The sequence below is a fragment of the Emydura macquarii genome, unplaced genomic scaffold (genome assembly GCF_026122565.2).
Source record: "Emydura macquarii macquarii isolate MOO-44397 ecotype Brisbane River unplaced genomic scaffold, CSIRO-AGI_Emac_v2 contig_75, whole genome shotgun sequence".
In the NCBI taxonomy this organism is placed as follows: Eukaryota; Metazoa; Chordata; order Testudines; family Chelidae; genus Emydura; species Emydura macquarii.
The window spans coordinates 6,227,822-6,243,157 of NW_027130212.1; the positions used below are offsets into that span (position 1 = coordinate 6,227,822).

Genomic DNA, 15,336 nt, shown 5'->3' on the forward strand with positions numbered 1-15,336 from the left:
ATTAAGGAGGTCTCTTGGGATTACAAATAGCAAGAGGATACTAAAACAAACTAAGAATTTGGCATCACAGAAAGGAGATTTATAATAATATAATAATTCCAACAAGGATGGAATTAGGCTCCCTATTTATGTCTCTTATGAAAGATGTGCCTTCCAAAGTAGCAGCTTTTATTAATGCCGTAAAATGGAGGACAGAAATATAGAACAGAGTGAAAAAAATTCAAGTTATCTTTGTGTGGGCTTAGTGATCCTTAGAGTTGCATATAGGAAGAGTCAGGTTAATATTCTCACTGTTGTGTTGTGCACAGAGTTGTTTCTCTCCACCCCAAAGTTGGCTGCATTTTGGACAGGTTGACTAGTTAGTAAAGCATTTTTGGGAGAACTAGGGATGAAGGATATTAGGTAAATGTAAACTGTTGCTATATATTTATGATGAATAAAATCAGAGTGACTGTAACCAGAAACTTTCTGAAAATCAGAAAAGCCATCAAGTCTATTACCGGACATGGATTATTTCTCCAATAAGTTCACGTGCATTAAAACATCTGTACAATGCTTGGCTATAATATTAAAAAAAAAAAAAAGTTGACTGTATCCAGTATGAATCAACAGATGTTATTTTCAAACTGTGTATGATATTAATATTCATATATTTCAGCTAAGTCTTGACATTCAGGTTATTATACAACTGAATGCGGCCAAGATTATGGTCACAACACAGGATAGCCAAACAAGGGACGTGACCTTGTAAAGAGTTAGTCCTGCATGTATCCTTACTACAGTTTGTCAGTGGGATTAACATGGGAATTTGCAGGTCTGGGTCCGAGGTTAGCAATGATGTACAAACTGTGGAAACAGATTAGCTAGAGTCAGTCTCTTGGCAGAAGGTTAGCATTGCAGTAGGCATCCCTCTCTAACCTTACCCCACCTAGATCCATCGTCCACCTAGATCTCCTCTTCTTTCTTGTTATCAACCTCAGCCTAGACTCTCTTCTAATTAAAATGAATTAGTGGTACTTTTCTCTCCTCATCATGGTTTCTTCCAGACATTTGCATTCTTCCCGGTGAAAGCAGAATGGCTTCAATTTCACCAGGGAGTCAATTTCACCAGTAAATGCAGGCAGAGGTTGTTGACAGATAAAACCCTTTTTAATCATTATAAGGGCCTCAGGCCACTTTCAGCCTTATTCCTGTTTTGCTACCTGGTCTCCCACATCAGCTGAGGAGAGCCATTCCCACACTCCAGATAAGGGATGCCAGCCACAGTCAAACAAGATTTAACCACATAATGACTCCAAGGGGACCAGAGATGCCGACTCCAGGGTTGTTGAGGGGCTGAGTCACCCACGAAAAAAAAAAACAGTGAGTGCTCAGCACCCATCTTGGGATCCATTCTCCGCTGATCAGCTCTTCGCCCACACGGCTGCTGCAAGTGCTATTCGGCTGGCTGCTGCTCCAGCAGGGCTGAATTAGGCCCGCTGGGGTGGGTCTGGGGCCACTGCTCTGGCAGTCAGCAGCCAAAAGTTGCCATGCCCCGCCCTAAGCACATCCGGCGAAAATGCGATCAACTCCACCCAATTTTTTTTTACTATAACAAAGATGGTGAATTTTGCATTTCTGGTTCCAGTGCCCCTGCAAAAAAAAAAAAAAAGGCGGATTATGAATTTCCGGTGCTGGTCACGCAAAACTTCAAAAACAGACTTCAGTAAGAAACTGCAGAATTGGAACTCATCTGTAAACTTGACACAATCAAACTGGGTCTGATTCGGGACTTGGAATGGTTATCTCATTACAAGAAGTAATTGTCACTGTTCACACATTCTCACCTCCTAATCAATGGTTGTGAATAGGCCTCAACTACTCTAACTGAATGGACTTTGCTTTTATCTACCTTCCCCATTGTTGTTACTTACCCTTGGATATGTATATATATATACCTCCAATGTGATTTCTATTCCTTACGTCTGATGAAGTGGGTTACAGCCCATGAAAGCTTATGCCTGCAGAAATTAAATTTGTTAGTCTTTAAAGTGCTACAGGACTTTTGTTGTTTTTGCTGTATACAGACTAACACGGCTACCCCTCTGGAACTTTTCAACTTGTTGTTGTTTACATTCCAATAGTGCCTAGAGGCCCAACCAAGTTTGCGGTTCCATAGCGCTAGGCACTGTACAAAGCTACAATAAGAGACAGTCTCTGCCCCCATTGGTTAAAAACACAAAACAGACAAAGGGTAGGACAAGGACTTAACACATCAATAGAGTGAACAGAGTGATTGTCTGCAAGTGTCATGTATATTCCATTATTATTTTTTAAATAATTTATGTGAATTTTAGGTTTTGGGATATTTTTACTATATTTGTATTTATATAGGAATTGTATTTTAGGGCAGGAAAGGTGAGGAAGGAAGGCAGGAAGGGATTAGCTAAAAAAAGAAGGCAAAGGAAGAGAGCGGATGCATGGCTGCAAGCAGAGGCCATAGAAACTGATGAGGGCTTTTTTGTGTGGGGACACCTAAGTAATGCCAACAGGTATCATTGAGAAAGGCAGCAATTTTTCCGTGAGCATCTTGTTAAAATTCTGGGAGTACATTCTGCAGTAATGCAGAAGATAGGTGAAATTTAATTGTACAGAGGAATTTCCCTTGCAACGGGAACCTTATGGAAAGTCTGGGTAAACATATCAGTGAAGCCTGGCACCTGTAAATAAGCTGTCATTCTTTCTGCTGCTCTTTTTTTCTTATAAAGTGCCCTTTTTAAGAGTAACAAGAGTATGACAATTGAGAAAAGCCTTTAAATTTCTGCATTAAAAAGAAGTTCTTGAAATGTAAACACATTAAATAAATTGTTTGCATTTTCTTTTCTTTCCCAAAAAATATGTTGCCTTTTTTAATCCTTCCAGGCTGGTGCATTATTGGTATAGTATATCATCAGGGCTTTGACAAACATTTCTACTTAGGGTATTAATATGTTTGATAATCTCTTCTTTCCTGCCTAACAATCCTCTCCCAATCACAAACACTACCTATCTCTAGCTTTGTAAAATAAATTGTGTTTATAAAATCTACTCAAAGAATAAAGAGAAGTCAGAGCTGCTTGTCTGCAAGAAAGGAGAGGGCTGCATTCATTCAGGGTTTATACCAGATTTTACCAGCATAAACCATGGCATAAGTATCTTGTGGCCAAAAATCTATTGGTTGAGGACACTGCAGAGCAAATTTGCTTATGCCATTGGAGGGGCATAAGGGATTAGTATTCTCTGTACAGAGGACAGTGCTGGTTGACAGATGGAGTGACTAGAGCATTAAGAAATGTGCTTTCTGAATTCCTCCTGTTGGCAGAGCTCCTGTCGAGGCCTGGGGCAAATTAAAGCTGATTCCACTCCTGGTGAAGGAATATAGTAATAGTATGGTCACCAGCACAGGTGAATTACCTTTGAGGTGAAAGGGGCTTGGGAGGCACAAGGAGTTGGGAGTAGCACATCCCTCTGGGAGTTCTGCTGAGTTTGGCCAAAGTGTTTATCTTCATTGTTCTTGTAATTTCATTTCTCTTCTCATGGGGTCCGTTACACAGCATGCACATAGTTATATGTATATGTTCATATAGAAATGCCCTAAAGATTATGAAAATATCTGATTCTTTGAGCTGTTGAGCTCCCATGAAATGAAAACAATTAAAGGTACTCAGCTTCTCATGGGATTGGACCCTAAATTAGCTATTTGGGTTCTCTGTGGACTTTAAGCACATTTCCAGAAGAAGCATACCTGTGCGGTAAGATGCTGAGCATCTGGATGTTACAATGAAGTTTACACTTTTGGCTTCTGAATGAAACAAGTGTGGTGTTCAAGGGAGTAATAATGCTTTTTGAATATTGTAGGATCTTGGCCATGGAATCTGCCTATGGTAATAATATAGTTAAGAAGGTCTGATTTAATTCCCAGTACTCAATGCCTTCTACTACTATTAATTTATATTCTATTAGGACACTGTCTCCTCAATGTTTTCAGGCTGGCGAAATTCAAGGTCAACATTTTTTTGACCTTTTTATGTTTACTGTATAAGTCAGAGAGCAAAACATATCAAAGATAACCATAAGCCTATGGAACCTGCATGTGTTTTGAGAGGTTGATGGAGAATACTTGTGCTTCCAAGGTAAGGGTGTGCAGGAAACAAGGAATTGAAATTTTCAATGCCCCATTGGTTGAGCCACACTGCTATCAGATAACATTATCACTGAACATTAGTGAAAACAGACCCCTGGAGACTAAAATCCTCTGTGTATGCCCAAAACAGATGGAAACAGAATAGAAACCTTCTGTCTATGAAGGGCACAGAAATCAGCTGACAATACATAGTACAGCAAGAGCAAGAATACAAGCTTCCCCTATCCAATCTGTCAATGCACCTCAGCCTTGACCTGACAGAACCACTTCTAGGACTAAGGTCACATCTACTCTAGAAAATAATCATGTTTAAATGTGATTGTGAAACATAGCTGTAGCCTAACCAGAGAAGAAAATAATTAATTAGATTTTAATAAACAGAGTATAATATAGTTAATTTATGTGCATGGCCAGCAAAAAAAATATGTATGTACGAGAGCCAAGTTTTAGATGAGGCTTTATCTGCCAGTGTTGGCAAATAAATGATTCTCTAAGATTGCTATGGCATGTTATTTTTCATCTCTACAGGTCACAATCATGTTATTCTTATAATATAGGTGGGGCTTTAAATAATATTTCAGACTCCATGTCCATTCAGTCCTAGTCTCCTCATCTGAGACTATTAGCCATAGTGCAAATTAGTGACAACCATGCTAATGTTTTTGATCAGATTGATGCTTATGTTCTAGGAGCTGGACTTCAGCAAAGCAAATTCAAAATTAAAATTGCTCATAGGTTTGTGCCCAACTACAACATTGTTGCACGTATGATATATAAATTGTTAATGTAATGATGTCCCTTCTAACATATAACTAATAGAGCTTATCCTTTAGCTGTTACAGCTATAGAGACAGATTCACAATATCAAACTCTGTATTGAAACGTTACAAAAGCACCAGAGTGAGAATTAAAGGTTAGTATGACAGTTTTGCCTCTTCTGCCCTCTCCCCGCTTTGATTGAGTGGAATTAAATCAGGTTGTCTTAATTATTTTAATGTACAGTTGGGCTTTAGAAATGATTTGACTAAATGAAAATAATCAACCTTACTGACATAAAACTTTTGACTGAGCCAGACTAGAGAAACAGATGGGATTTACTGTTCATGTCCATTGAAAATCCAAGATTTTAATCTGCACAAATTGCACCAAAACATTGTGCACGTTTAGAGCTGTTTTTACAGCACACAGAGGATTCTCAACAAAAATCCCTGCACAAGAGTAATCAGAATAATCCACCATTTTGGCCCACACTCACCCATGTCACATATTTCAGTTTCCTTAAATGGAGTAGTGTAGAGATGGTTCACTTATGTTTCACTCCATTAAAATTCAGCATCGATAAATGTGCTGCTAAATCAGTTAAACAAACTGCACGGTCACCAGGTGTTGATGAGACTCTTAAACAGCTTGTCGTGGGGGTTTGTTTTGTTTTGTTTTTTCAGGAATATTCAGTTCAGCAGTTAACTAAAAATAACGGCTGGATGCTGTGTCACTGTGTTGTCTTCAGAATCAACATGGTTATTTATAAAATAGTGTCTAGAAATGGAAACTGAGATTAGAGAAGATATTTTAGTTGTAAGGCCAATGGAAAAAAAATGCAGCTAAGGCCAGGTGTAATCTTATCTGCTATTTCTAGCATGTGAGTAACTGGACTTACACCTTATAAGCTTAATGGCTGCATATTTAACTGAGCCCATTTGTACTTTTCTCCCATTTTAAATTATGTCACTCAGTTTCATTCTCCAGGGTGCTCCCCCAAGCCTGATAACTTCTGAGCATTATTACCCCTCTAGTGCCCTGATTCAGGAGTCCATCTTTATTCAATAATGCATGTGCTTAACTGCATTGTTGATTGGGAAGGACTTGAGCATGTGCTTAAGTGCTTTGCTGAACTGGGGCCTAGCAGAGCCCACATCATGTGTTATCTGTGTATGAATCTTCTTAAAAAGGGCTGACCTGGAGTCAAACTGTGTCTATCTGAGGGACCACCTCTCTACTTATTACTGTACTGCTACAGCTGGAGCCAGAAGAGGAGCTCAAGCTTAATACCCTTCAGTTTAAAAAATGGGGGCTGGAGGTAGAACATTCTCCCTGAGAGGCTCTTCAGCTGTGGAGCAAGATTCCCCTTGTGGTCTGAAACAGGCCTGATTTGTTGACCTTCAGGAAATACTACAAGTTACATCTCTTTGCACAGCAAGCTGCAAAGGTGAGCGTTAGAGAGGAATGAGTTTTGTAGGAGGAGGGGAGTATTGTGTTCTGCTGGTTCAGTTTTATTTCTGTTTTTGTAATCTTCAATAGGCACATTTTTTCTGTTACATAAAGCTAAATTAATTTTAAGTCACCTAAACCTTCTAAGAGCGAACTCCCTTCTTCTTATTTTTTGTTCACATTGCATAATTCTTTTCTTGTGGGTGTCTTGTCTGCCATAAAAAGAATTATAAATAATTGTAGTTGTGCTGCCACATTCTACCCCAGATGTGGAACTGTTGTGGCAAAACTTGTGGAGTTCCTCTAATAATTGAAGCTGTGTAGGTGGTGTTTCAGGGGAAAGAACTAGGATATGTACCCTTTTAATCCCCCTTTATGCACCCTTCCAAGCTGTGATGATGTGCTGCTGGCCCAAGCAGCGTACACAAGCGGTCATGTGGAGCTATGTCCTCTGGTGGAAAATAATATTGCTTTCGTACACCATGCTTCTTTCCTTCACAAACTTCTAAAGACCCACCCAGCCTGTGAAGTATTCTGACTAGAATGCTCCCACATCATTCTGTGTTCATTTTGTATTGTATGATGTTGTGTTATACCTGCTGTGTCTTTCAACTGAAAGCTTGTCAGGGAAATGGCCTACTCACTGTTCGGCTCACTTCACCTATTGCACAGCACAGCATTGGTCACGTCCGCAGCACTACAATAATAAGGGAACTAAAAGTTGTTTGCAATGTCACTTTGCACCTGTATGAACGACAAAAGTGAAGGGGGCTTGAATGTAATTTACTGAGTTTCTTTTTCAGCAATGGTTGGTGGCCACAGATACGTAACAGAGGTTAAAATGGGAGGGAATCATAATGAGTATTTTATTAATGATGTATCTGTTGTTCCTTATTACCAGTACATGCCATAGTTTAGTGTCTCACTCTCCTACCTGATCAGCTGATTTATTTCTTCAGCCTTTCAAGAATGTTTTCATTACAAAGACTTATTTCATATATTTTTCTGTCAGCTAGCAATTGCCAAGCATCTCAAGAGTTCCACACGCTCTTCGACTACTGACCATGATATGACAGACGGCCCAGTCTATAAGTAAAGTGCCAAATAACTTATCAGTCTTTCTGACAAAGTTATTGCCAGAAAAGTCACAATTCATCATTATACCTTCGTTAATCTGCAATATTATAATTGACATTGGATTTCAGGAGTGTTAGGGAGAGAGCTACTCACCTAAACTGATCACCACCCTCATCACAAATCTAAAAGAATCAAGCTTTGCCAGGCATTTGTCAGCTAGGAAGCATCAGAGGAATCCTTGTATGGTAATTCAATGGTTATAATGTTGTCCTCCTTTCAGAGTTATTTAATGAAAGCATGTAAGAAAAAGCTTTATTAATAAAAAAAATGCTATGAGTTCATGTATGCAAAGAATTTATGTACAAAATACAGAGAAGGATAGAGGAGGATTGTACCCACTAGCAATGAGTATTTCTGCATTTACAGGAACTCACATTACAGCTTCTTTATAATACTGATTTAGTTTATATAGTATATAAAAATATAACTGCCTCACATTTTTAATCTGCAAATTTGTTTGTGGAGATTTTTCATATGACTGTGTTTTGAAAAGGGACTGTAAAAGTGACACCAGGCAGTTTCCTATCAGCTCACCCAAAGATTTCTACATTGTATTTGCTTCATTTGCACATGAAAATATGCCGTTTCTAATTGCCGACCCTGAAAACTCTGGGATCTGAAATATATATATTCATATATCACCAATAATAAAGATTCTTCAATTACAATATAGCCAAAAATCTTGTTAATATGCTGGTGAGAAGCCAGCTGTCTTCCGCAGCTGCACTGATTCTGCAGTGCAAACAATAATTTATTTATTTTTGTGCCTAAATTAAACCAGGCATGGCAAGAAGCAGGACTATAGAGTAAGTAAGGACAATTTTGATATGGTCTTTTTCAGACCATTACCATACTTTAATATTGCTCCAGTGTGTCCAATGAACATACCTGCAAAACCGTGTAACACCATTTCTAGGTAAATTTAAAGAAAAGTGGTTGAAGCATAGATCTGAAATCAAAGCGCAAACACTTGTACCTACACTTCTCATGTTCATTGCCAATGGAGAATGAAACTGTGTTTTTTTTTTTTTCCCAGGCTTCTGGCTTTAAAATATATGAATTATAATACAATAAATGGTTACTAATATAATTAATTTCTGGATGGGTGGATAAATTGAAGTTTGGTGTTTTCTGATCTTATTTTTTCAATCTAGAAAGAGGGACACAGAGAGCTAATTTCAAGTGTCCTCAAAATCTTCTGTTAGCATTAATCTTCCCGTATTTTCCAACAAGTGAATTAGGAGTCTCTCCTGTCAGATGTCAATATATTCTCTCAGTTGACATCACATCCAATAGATGGATTCCGGTTTATGAAGTTCTTTTTCGGACAGTTGACCGCAGTTCAGCACAAAGCAGAGACCTGCTAAGGAATTGGATGGCATTTAATCTTTAAGAATAACAACCTAAGGCCTCTGACACCTGGGCACAATTCTTCCTCTAGTGAACATTACTGAAAAATCCACATATATCGATATGTTAGAGCAGTGGTTGGCACTGTGCTTCCAAAAGAATCGCTTGGCTACGTTACTCTTTCAGCCTCTCTAAACTCACTGTATATACGGGGAGAAGTAAACTCAGATCTTTTCCACAATTTTCTCTACACCTTTATCAGAGACAGCACTATAAAAGTGTTACAATTAACACCTGTGAACTCTCCCTAGTCTTTCATATAGTCTTTCAATATTGGAACACAATATTTTTTCCTGATAGGTACTGTGATGAGGTAGCAAATTTGGAACACTAAAAAAGGTAATCTTTTATCTAGCTAAATTGTAGATCTTGCCTGAGTTGAAAGTGCATTCATTAATTCTGGTTTGTGATGTGGAGTCCTCCGTGCTAGGATCTGAGCCTAATCTAATGAAGCCATTTCTCTTAAGGCTCCTGAACAGCCTCACATGGGCATCCCAAGACTGAAATGTTGTGCTTCAATCCACAAGACGTTTATCTTAAATTGCATGCAGTATTTCAAAGCAGAGACTGAATATTGTTTATTCTTTTGATTTGTGCATGCACTAGTGAACCAATCTCCAGATGCATAAACATTCTAAAAAAAAAAAAGCACATGTAATAATCAAAATGCCAGGATATTAATAGAACCTTCCACCTCAGCTAAAATAATCCCACACAATCTTTATGAAAGTATTCCCTTTTAACCCACAGTTCAAAAGACACCTGCAAAGGGTGTAAAAAAGCTTTGAATACATAACTACTTCCACATTTGGATTGCCCCCTCCCATAGTTAAAATAAAATGGGGGGGGGAAGTAACTGTAAAGTGTTATATATAATAAACTTTTTCTTCTTTAGAATGTATCTCTGTCTATCCAGTAGAAATAGAGTACATCACAGGTGTTTTTACCTCATTTTGTGCTTCCAACTCAGGCATCAACAGACATGAAACTGATTTATTGCCCAACACTCTATATAAAAAGGTATCAAAATAATATTGTGATCAGAGATTCTGTTCTGTCCTGTCCCAGTCTGTCTTTTGCAGCCTGTCCTAAAGTTAAGCTTAACTTCAAGACCAGGGTGGATCCAGCCGATATAAGAGTGAGGATTCATCTCAAAGTTTCTTACTGTCTTTCAAACTCTGACTTTGTATGCATGTAACCAAAGACCACACAGCTTGCATCTTTCTGCTCCCTTCAAAAGCCACATTCTATTGCAATGGGCAAGTACTATATCCTCATAACACATGTGGTTATTTTGTACTTTAGAGGAGATATTTCTAGGAATCACGTTGTTCAAGAAACAAGGCATTTGCTGGCTGATAAGGGTAATGTGGGCTGATTTTTCAGAGATGTTATACTTGGAAGTATCCATTTCAGAGTCTTGTGCGCTCAGTGGGAGGTATATATGTTCAAGCCCCTGAAAACCAGCCTACCTAGACTTCACTACATATCTTTGCCATTATACAGTGTCTCCCTAACCTAAAATATTGAAAAGACGCTACATACTAGTATGTAATAAACACAAATAGAAAAAGATTATGAAAGACATAATCTGTGTTGTATGGAGAATATTATATGTAAATTAAACATTCTTGGTTTTCATAGATGCTTTTCTGTCTTTTTAAAGGAATTTTCTGATTTTGAGAACACACTGACAAGAAAGAAAAAGTAAGTTGAGATCATTTCAAGTTCTATATATTGTCTATATTTTAGTCTGTACCTCCTAGCCTTGTCATTTTATTATAAATTGTATGTGTATCATTAATAGCGTATCAATGTTCTAGAGGTACTGCACCTTGGAAAGCAAGTCACAAGTTCAAAATGCATTACTAAAGCTCTTTGGCCATTGCTTGTTTATATACATAAAGCCTTTCATCCAAAATAAAGGAAACAACACATTCAAAATCAAGTGTAGTGAGTCCTTGTTAATCAGAGCTTGCTTGAACCATATGTCTGTTTTTCTGAAAGATTTAAGTGATAACCCAGTTTCTGGCATGGTTGTACTGTTGACCCGATAATCTTCTGAAGGGTTTTTGATTGTGTTTAATCCAAATAAAAAATTAGTTTGCAAAATGATTTGGATTAACCAGACTGTATTTTCTAAAGTATTTCTGTGACAGCAGCCTGGTTTGAGTATGTTATGTGTGAGCTAGTGTTATGATTTGGGCTAATGGCCACTAAGTACTAAGTGAGGAGGTAGTAGAGGAATTTACTGAGAATTAATTTTTTTGGTTTAAGATTGCAAGTTATTGTACTGCTAGAGATGAAATCTCATCTAATAAGGATGTTCGAAGGACAGCTCATCTGTCTGACTATGACTGACATGATAATCCCTGGACTCCATATGAATTATGTGTTTAGTTTTGCTTTTTTTAAATGTAGTCTCTAAGTAAATGTAAGACTCTAACTTCAGAAAAATGTTGCCAACCACTATTGTTGAGAAATTTAGATACCATCGTGTTCAAAGACAAAGGGAAAACTTCATGGTCCTGGTCAATGGTCTTACTCTTCATCAGGTCAAATGCTAGGAATACGATTTATAAATGTGCTATGATTTGTGAGGTCTTACTGGTTGTTGGTGAGTATTCTTGTAAGTACCAGGTCCTTGTGAAAAGGTTCACAAGTTTCAAATGTGTAATGAATTTTAGTATGAATGGTTGTTCATATCTGGTAACTGCAGCATTTGTGATTTGTTCATTGTTCCCATGTGGCTTGTCTACTTTAATTATACTGGTATAAAGTGGTACAACCCTCCTAGAATGGGTGTAGTTATATCAGTATAAATGTGCTTTATACCAGTATAGACTATAGTGTATGGGAAGGCGAGTAACTATATCACCTTGATATTGACCTATGTCACCTTGACATTGGTATGACTGTGTCCACGATAGAACTTTTACTGTATAAGTATTGCAATAAAACAACATAACCTTAAATTGGCATAGTTATAGGGTAAGACATTTCAGTGAAGACCAGGTCAAGGTTAAATTTTTTCAGTAACTTATATCACTGCATAAAAACATTAACATATGACTCAGGTGACCAATAACACTATGCAAACAACAGTGAATAATCCAAGCCAAAACTCTCTGAACAAGTGAACAACTCCTAATCTGGAAGTCCAGACTGTTTGGTCAATACTTATAAATAATTAGTAAGTAGGAAGAAAATTGATTCACTCAACCTAAAAAAGGTTTAGAATAAATGTTATTTCATATGAATTATTCAACCATCTTGATGCTCAAACAATATCACTACAGATGGATTAGAAATTGTCTATTTTATGTGGAACATTCTGCAGCTCACAGATTACAAGTTATGGGGGAAGTGGATAGGATGGAATAAATTAATTCATAGGCTATCATCATATTGATCCAGAGTGGTTTATTTTTTAAGTTGAACTTGGTATACACGTCTGAGAATCCATAAAGCAAAATGACTGCAAATGGATACATGTGGAAAGAATTAGCACAGTCTGTGGGTGTATTAATATCAAATACAGGTATACAAAAACCACATAGGAGATTGAGGTGGAAAATTTGGACCCAAATTTTTTGGCATTCTAAATTCAGTTCTCTCAGATCCAGGGTTTTGGTTCAGTTCATTAACAAGATAGCAAATTTCAGCTTCTAAAGGCCTACAGCTCTGGGATAGTTCTGATCATCTCTAGGAAAAATATCAATTTGTGTCTTTTTGACAGGCTATTTAACTATACTATTAATGCTTCTCCATTCCAGAAAGAGACCCCAACAATAACAGTTTGCAAAACAAATATCTGTAAGCTTTCAAAACTCCGTTATGGAATGTGTGATTGTGTGTATGAGAAAAGCCGACAAACTCTAATTCAAGCCGGTGGGAGTAGCATAGCTAAATCCATAGGCACTGCTTTTGAAGAATTAGTCTGAAAATATCAGTATTTGATTAAATTCATTTGCTTGTTAATTCTAAATGTCAGCTAATGGTACATTTCTTTAATTTCTTTTAGATCCATCCAGAAGTCCATGTCTGAAAATGAGGCATTTGGTTAGTAACTTTTTAAACCGTTTTCTGCATTTGCTAATTTCTCAGAATAAAATTTAGTTAAGTTTCTGGTTTGCTTTCATGATATTGCAGCTCACCCAATGAAGGGAAAATGCATGTAATAAAATCATAGAAATGAAGAGCTGGAGCAGAGCTCAAAAGGTTATCTAGTCCATGCCTGTCACGAGGCAGCTGCCCTTTGTGGGGAGTGAGGGCTGAATCTGCCTGTGACTGCCCACCTGGAGGTAACTGATTGCCCCAGGTGGCTGATGGGTAAACAAACACCTGGGCCTTCTAAAGGTTACCCAAGTTCAGTTAGAGGAAAACTCCCAAGGGAGACAGGAAGCTTCTGTGGAGGGGAGCTCCCAAGAGAGGCCTGAGCAGGAGAGCCTAGAGGGGGAGCTCTCTGGAGAACCCATCCGAATAGGGAGCCTATAAGTGGTGTTCTTACAGAGGGGAACCTCATAAAAATAGGACTGCAGTTCGCAGGCATTCAAGAAGGCCAGGGGATCTCTTTGACACTGGCTGGAAGTCCAACTTGGCAAGTATCACCCATTCTCCATGGAAAAGAGCCCCAGTGGATGGACCTCCTCATCCCTGACTCTGGAAAAAGATCTTAATCTGGTAGAGGCAAGAGAACTAACATTTGGGGCAAAGACCAGAACCAAGAGAACCCTGGGGGAAGAGCCTGGATAGAGGTGGGCACTGGACTCAGGTGGGGGACAGATGGATTAAGAACGACCTGGTCACCCAGCTAAATGTTCAGATGAAAGTTTTGTTTATGCATTGGATTTTCTGTTATCAAATGAGGCCTTCCAAAAGGGGGTGCTCTTTAGCATCTAACAGTCTGTCTGGACTTGTGGATACTTGATTTTTTTTTTCATCCCAGGGTAAGGGCTCACCTCCAACACCACACCTGTCTATAAGAGGAAGTGCTGGGCTGGCTTGTCCCCACACACTGAGTCAGGATTAAATTTACTCTCTCCATCCATGACAAGTGGTAGTCTAACCTGTTCTTTAAAATTTCCAGTGACGGGGATTCCACAGCCTCTCTTGGTAACCTGGCTTAGTACTTAACTATCCTTATGGTTAGAAAGTTTTCCCTAATATCTAATCGAAATATCCTTTGCTGCAAATTAAGCTGATTACCACTTAATTCTGCCTTCAGGAGACATGGAGAACAATTGATCACCAGCCTGTTTATAACAACCCTTAATATATCTGAAGATTTATCAGGTCCCCTCCCTCAATCTTCTTTACTCAAGATTAAACATACCCTGTCTTTTTAACCTTTCCTCATACGTCAGGTTTTTAAACCTTTTGTCACTTTTGTTGCTCTTCACTGGAGTCTCTCCAATTTGTCCACATCTTTCTTAAAGTGTGGCACTTAGGACAGACTTCTGCAGGATCCCACAAGATCCACCCTCCCAGTTTGACCACAAACCATTGACAGATACTCCTTGAGTGTGTTCTTTCTATCCGCTGTGCATCCGCCTGACAAGTAATTTTATCTAGACTACACTTCCTTAGTTTGTTTAAGGAAATGTCACGTTGGACTGTGTCAAAAGCCTTTCTATAAATAAGATGCATCACCTCTACTGCTTCCTTCCATCTAGTAGGCAAGTAACTCTGTCAAAGAATGGCATTAGGTCAGTTTGGCCTGAATTATCCTGAGCAAATTCATGTTAGCTACTATTTATCACCCTATTATCATCTAGGTGCTTACAAATTGATTGTTTAATAATTTGTTCCAGTATCTTTCCAGGTATTGAAGTTAAGTTTATAATTTCCTGAGTCCTCTTTGCTCCTCTTTTTAAAGAAAGGTACTTTGTTTGCCCTTCTCCAGTCTGCTGGGACCTCACCTGTCCTCTGAGTTCTCAAAGATAATCACTAATGGTTCAGAGATTGCTTCAGTTAGTTCCATACATATCACGGATTAATTTAATCAGGTGCTGCCACCTTGAATACATCAAACTTATCTAAATATTATTTAACCCAGTGGTTCCCAACCCATGGCCCGCAGGCCAAAAGTGGCCCATGGGGTCTTTTAGAGTGGCTCCTGCAGCTCCCCTTCCGCTGGCTGCAGAAGGGAGCCGCTCCTACACAGACGGAGTCTGTTGCTGGTGCAGGCTCCTTGCTCCAGCCAAGGGGATGAGAGATCAGTGCTCCCCTCACCCTGTAGCAGGGAGCACGGCAGAGCGCATGGCTTCCCTCTTGCAGCCAGGGGGATGGGAGATCCTCCTCACTGAACTCCTTCCCTCTGGATGCAGTGGGGAAAGGGGCCGAGGGCTGCTGGTGAAGATAGGTGACCCTTCAGGGTTATAAAAATTATATTTGTGGCTCTCGAGCCAAAAAGGTTG

The 15,336-nt window shown here is 38.8% G+C and overlaps 1 protein-coding gene across 1 annotated transcript in view; it reads left to right on the forward strand.

Annotated features, from left to right (window-relative positions):
* The window catches only part of SAMSN1 (SAM domain, SH3 domain and nuclear localization signals 1), a 114,709-nt gene that overhangs the window by 18,459 nt on the left and 80,914 nt on the right, over window positions 1-15,336 (forward strand). The window contains exons 4-5 of the mRNA XM_067542961.1: window positions 10,584-10,624; window positions 12,942-12,979. Of these exons, the coding sequence (XP_067399062.1) occupies window positions 10,584-10,624; window positions 12,942-12,979 (79 nt within the window). The remainder of the gene's footprint in view (window positions 1-10,583; window positions 10,625-12,941; window positions 12,980-15,336) is intronic.